The sequence below is a fragment of the Anas platyrhynchos genome, chromosome 4, assembly GCF_047663525.1.
Source record: "Anas platyrhynchos isolate ZD024472 breed Pekin duck chromosome 4, IASCAAS_PekinDuck_T2T, whole genome shotgun sequence".
In the NCBI taxonomy this organism is placed as follows: Eukaryota; Metazoa; Chordata; class Aves; order Anseriformes; family Anatidae; genus Anas; species Anas platyrhynchos.
In genome coordinates, this window is record NC_092590.1 from 27,705,573 (window position 1) to 27,711,631 (window position 6,059).

At 33.8% G+C, this 6,059-nt stretch overlaps 1 protein-coding gene across 3 annotated transcripts in view; it reads left to right on the top strand.

Moving 5' to 3' along the window:
- FBXO8 (F-box protein 8) overlaps positions 1-5,440 on the top strand; it is a 19,059-nt gene extending 13,619 nt beyond the window's left edge. For all 3 annotated transcript variants that reach the window (XM_027456398.3, XM_005027462.6, XM_005027461.6), the window contains exons 4-6: positions 816-934; positions 2,566-2,762; positions 3,520-5,440. In XM_027456398.3, coding sequence (XP_027312199.1) covers positions 816-934; positions 2,566-2,762; positions 3,520-3,707 — 504 coding nt within the window. In that variant the 3' untranslated portion in view covers positions 3,708-5,440. The remainder of the gene's footprint in view (positions 1-815; positions 935-2,565; positions 2,763-3,519) is intronic.
- Positions 5,441-6,059: the final 619 nt, after the last annotated feature.

Genomic DNA, 6,059 nt, shown 5'->3' on the forward strand with positions numbered 1-6,059 from the left:
TCCATCAAGGTGGTTTTGATCAAAGGAAAAAGTTTTCATGCTTTGGGATATTACAGTGAACATAAAGAATTCAGGATATCATTGAAATATTTTTTACGAAATATTTTTATTTTTAAATGAAATTTGGCATGTGTATTCTATAAGAAATGTGTGCTTGGCAAAGTGTGGAAAATTGTGGAAATTATAATATGAATATTAAATATACACAATAGTTCTATTTTTCTTAAGGTATTTATATATTGATGCAGTGTTCTTATTTATGTGTATGCACATTTGTATTTGTTTATATTTACCTATGCTTTGAAATCAGTGTGCTTGTGTTTATTTGCATTATTACACATTTAAACAAATGCATTTAATGCATCTATTTGAATGTGATGCGTCATAAACATTAATGTTCTCACATGTATTAGTCAAAGATTTAAAAGACAAAACACATTATGGCTAAGATTTTCTTCTCTACAAAATTTATGAAATTAAAGGTTATGGTCCCCGTAGCATTTTAAATACAATTTTTGACAGTATTAAAACCAAAATATTAGTCTACACTGTAAATGAGATACTACAGAATTATGGGATTCATAATTTTAAATATCCTACTGTGAATATATGTAAAATCTCAACCATAACAACATATTAAGTTCCTTTTTAGATTGTATTGTGCATGTTGAAATGTTATTGAGTGGAAGAGGAATAATTCTGCTTAAATATATATATATGGTTGCATTATGTTCCTACATTGCTAAGGACAGTGCTTGCTCCTAAACATAATATGAAGATTAAACATATTTATATGTACATATTTTTTATCTCAGGGAGTCAACTACTTTATGTCCAAAGGCATACTAGACGATTCGCCAAAGGAAATTGCTAAGTTTATCTTTTGCACAAGAACACTAAATTGGAAGAAGCTGCGAATCTATCTTGATGAAAGGTAACTTGAATTTCTTGCAAGGAGAAAACAGCTATTCTCAGTCTACAGCACCATTCAATAATAAATATTTTGTTTATATTAATATAATTTTATTGATGTAAAACTATATGAAAACACAGCTAGGTAATGCTGTTGCTAAATCTGAACAGTTTCTTGGTTCTAGACTATAACACCTTATAAGAACCCTTGAAAATACTACTTATAACCAATGAATCAATCTCACATAGTGTGCTATTTCTCCGTTTTTGCAGTTTTTCATATAAATTGTGTGTAAGCTGTAGCGTGCATTCAAACTGCACACAATAGTTTGTGCTGTATGATGTTCAGGACTTGTAGATATTTTGTTGCTTTTTTTTATTTGGTCCTTCTTTTTGGTGTTAAGCAGGAAAAACAGTCCTTTTATGAAGTGGCAGTAGCTTTTTAATTAATGATGGATTATCTAACCACTATTTGATTGTGGTAGGGAACTCTACCCCCTACTGTAGCATGCTCTTCCACCTCCACAGTGCTTTCTTTTGCCCATCAGGGTACCTTCAGGTTGGGGTGGTGCAGTATCAGGAAAGAGGGGCACCAACTACCAGTTCAAATGAAAGTTGTAAGAGGAGGAAAATAATAACTGGACTTACATAGGATGAGCAGAGGGATGGCAGCATTTACAGCAGGAATCCTCTCCTGCTTCTCATCCTATTCAGCCTGTACTACAAAAGAACTCCTTTTATTAGGATTCATTTTTTAGTATCATCACCACTGACAGTCCTGACTTTGTAGTACAGGACTGTCAGTGGTGATGATACTAAAAAATGAATCAAAATATCAAGTTTTGGTATAGTAGAAGAAATACAAAACCATTTATCAGATGAGATTGCAAATTAATTTTAACAACCCCTTCTGCTATTCATCTTCCCTTCATGGAGTTTAATCAGGCACTAAAAGTTAAACTGGGTTTCTAGATGTCCCTCTCAGTACTGAACTGTTTAATAGAAAGGACCAATGTAACAGAATATTCTTGATGTCACTCAAATGTATTTCCAAGTTTGCTTCAAATGTCTTCTTCATCTCTGTGTGTTTAGGCTAGTCTGAATGATTTTGTTGTTTCTGTGTGCAGTTGAAAACACTTCAGAGCATTGCACTCTGATGGACTTGGACTTTAAAGGGGCTTTGAGAGCAAATTTTATCTAACTTAAGCTGGTTTTTAACAAGATACTGCTATAACAGCTTCTACTTAAGCAACAAAACCTGCATGATACACAGAAATGTATTCTCTTTACTGTCTCTTTAAATGACTGTCACATTGCTTAAAGGAATTGAAGCCTTTATGTGTAGTATATGTGACTTTGCATATGAAGAAATGTAAACTGCTAATTAATGTATATTTTTATATTTGGTTGCTATTTTTGGTTGTATATTTTTTTGGTTGTATATTTTCATATTTGGTTGCTATTGTAAGTGATATTTATATTACTGTCTTTGCAATGTTAGTGATAATTTTGTCTTTCAACCAAAGTAAAGCTAATAAACTATTCTAAAGCTCCAACTACCCTAAACCTTTCGTATTGATTTTTAAACCTACATTTTCATATGTAAATAGGTAAAAGAAACATCTCTAATCGTGTGGGATTTTCTTCTACCAGGCGAGATGTTTTGGATGACCTTGTGACACTGCACAACTTCAGAAATCAATTCTTACCAAATGCACTGAGAGAGTTCTTCAGACATATTCATGCCCCTGAGGAGCGTGGGGAGTACCTTGAGACTCTTATAACAAAGTTCTCTCACAGATTCTGTGCTTGTAACCCTGATTTGATGAGAGAGCTTGGCCTTAGCCCTGGTAAGCAAAAAGAGCTTTGATTCAGTGAATCAATCTGTATTTCTGTACATATTTGGTTGATGTTACTGCTCACAATAAATACACAAGCAGCATCTAAAATATTTGTCTAAGTACATATATAGCTTGGGAGGGTCTTTCACCTATGTTGAATACTCAGGCATCATCCTGTTTGGGCTGAAAAAAGAGAAAAAAAAATGTACAGATTCTTAGACCCAACTAAGAAGTGTTGAGGGATAAACATGATATCTTTCCTTCAGTTTTTCTGTTTACACTCTGTACTATCTCTAAACTCCCTCTTGCAAAGACTTACACACTTAATGTTTTGCCCTGTGGATAGTACCAGAGAAATGAGGGAATTTGGGGCCTCACTGAAGTTAATAAGCATTTCTAATTGGTTGCTGGGAAGCCAGTTTTCAGCAATGGGACTGCTTTTAAAGATATTTAAAGATAAGCTTTAGCTGGATGTTGACCTTAGTTTATAAAAACTTCAAGAATCCATTTAAATGAATGTGTATAGAGCCATCAGTGACTTTTGGATATTGTAGAAGAGTTAAAAGATTTGTAATTGTTCATCTGGCAATGTGCTGATGTAATTACTTTGAAAATTGGTACACTAAATTTTATGTTGGTGGGATATCCCTTTATATTGTTATGTACCTATATGTACAGTTATACGCCCAGATGCTGAAGACTTGGTAAGATTCAGGAAATATTTGTAATGATCACCATTTCCTTTTATATTTTTTTTCTTGTCTAGATGCAGTTTATGTACTGTGTTACTCTTTGATTCTACTTTCCATTGATCTAACCAGCCCTCATGTGAAGAACAAAATGTCAAAGAGAGAATTCATCCGAAATACACGACGAGCCGCACAGAATATTAGTGAAGATTTTGTAGGGCACCTTTATGACAACATCTACCTTATTGGCCATGTGGCTGCCTAAAAGCACAATTTGCTAGCACTTAATATTTGTAATTTTCAAAAACTACATCAGTTCAAGAAATTGATTATTTTGTAGAGATGGGGGTTATTTTAGTGCTGGTCATTCTAACCTCTGTATGCAATCAAAGTTTGTGTGTGTAAGTGTGTGTATGTGCAGACTACCTTTTCTAACTATTTACTGTGGGAATGGAAGGATTTGGAGATATGTTTTTCGTAATTTTTTTAGTTTTGCACAAAACAATGCCATTAGTCTGACACAACTATTTACAAATGTTAAAACTGACGTTACAGTCTAAGCTGACAAAGTGGTGGATTTGTGCATTAGATCTGCTTGAAACTTTAATAAGTTCATTCTTTTTAAAATGCCATGTAATGTGTATATATTTAACTGAAGAGGTTTATAATCATAATTATTTTATTGTAAAATATTTTAACTAAAATTTCTCCTTTTATCTCTTAAGAGTGTACTTCTTTCTTTTGCATTAAGTTTTTTCTTTTACAGTGCTAATTACCTCAGATACATATGTTAGAGAAACTGATTTGAATACCATCAGAAATTTTATTCCAGAAGATGACAGAATACTTGTAAAATATCAAAGTTGATATTTAATACTATATGACTAACTTGAATAATAACAATGTGCTATTAACTCAAATTTAAAGAAGATTAAAACCTCTGTTCTAGATGAACCCTGATGTCAGTTAGACACAGCCTAGGAAGAATATGTGTTTTACACATAGCTAACCTATATTGTTGGCACGTTGGTGATATAGGACAACTACATTCAGCTATTCAGCACTGTAAGCAAAGGAAAATTTCAACAGGAAAAGTGGTAGAGAGCAGCTAAATATGTTGCTTCTTTCAACTGCTTCCCTCAGTCTAGAAGTGTCAATGATGGAAATGCCTAGACAAATTTATACCAGATGACTCATTGTTAAAGCTGTTAAAAACAGTGACTGTGCATGCTTAGAGTGGTTACTGTGCAAGACTGGAGCTGTTGCAGACTGTTTGGCCAACCCAGGTACTGAAGTATTCTCTGAGTCTCTTATGTAGCTAGATTTTTAAATACTGCTAGATTTATGAAAATACTTGAGAAGTGGTTTCAAGTCAGGTCATATCTTACATTCTCTGAGGCATGTAGAATATTAGTGCATTTGCAGTGAAAATGCAGAAAGTTAATAAGGATTTTTGCCTGGTTTTAACTCGTAGTGCAGTGCTTCTGTTAAACTGACATCATCTGTAGTTGAAATAAGAGTCATTCCTTAATCTTTTCCTAATTGTTTGTTTACATAATCCTCAGATAGCTCTAGCATCTGTTTTCATTGTGGTAACTAATAGATTTATCATTTTTACCTACCACACCATGAAATGAGGTAGAAAGATCTTTTTAGTACTGTTTTACAGACTGCTGTGGATTTTTATTTTTTAATGTAGAAAGTTTATGGCAGAGACAGGAATTGAATGCAGGTTGTACTCTTCATAGGCATGCACTTTGCCCACACTGCTGCTTTTTCTTTGGCACTGAGTGGTTATTACATTCATCTTAGATGTGAGAAAAGCAGTGACTAACAATATACTTACTTCAATCTACATAAGGGCTACATAAATAACAGGGGAAAAAAATGTAGCTACTGCTGCTTCAAGTATTTTGCATAAGATTTTGTTCATAGCTCTGGTTCACATGCAAAAATGCACTCAGAGTTGTATTTTTTTATTAAATTACCTTTAATCAAGTTTAAATGTCATTTGTGTTTGTTAGTGTACACTGCCAGCAGTATTGCAGTAATCTTCCAGCAAAGTTTTACCATATCATTCCCCTCTCTCAGGGTCCCTCATTGCATCACTCTGTCCTTTCATGTATTTCACAACTGTGCATTCCTTGATCGTTTATTAATCTCAAACATGAAATGTTAAAAACATTATATTAAACATTGCCTTAGGCAAAGGTCTGTCCCTGTTCAGAAAAAAAAAAAAAAAAAAAAAGGAAAATTGTAATGTAATCTGTAAAAACAACAATAAGGACAAGTCTCTGTGTGCTCCTTGAGGTGCTCTTACATGAAGACTGCAGATTACAGCTTTCTAGAAACCACTCCTCAGAAGTTACACACGTAAAGAGAAGAATTCAGTGAATTTTGAAGTTACAACTAATCTTATCTGGAAGAGTTTTCTTCTGGGACCACAAATGCAGCTCAAGGTCTAATTCTCTTCTCACCAGCACCTATGTTGACATGAGAGATAGCGTTTTAGATTTTGCACTGATAAAGAGTACAATTCATTAATTGGCATTTCTCTTACTTCCCAGTTACCCTCAGTTCCCATCAGACAGATACAGAACAAAGCCTCCAGGCAGGC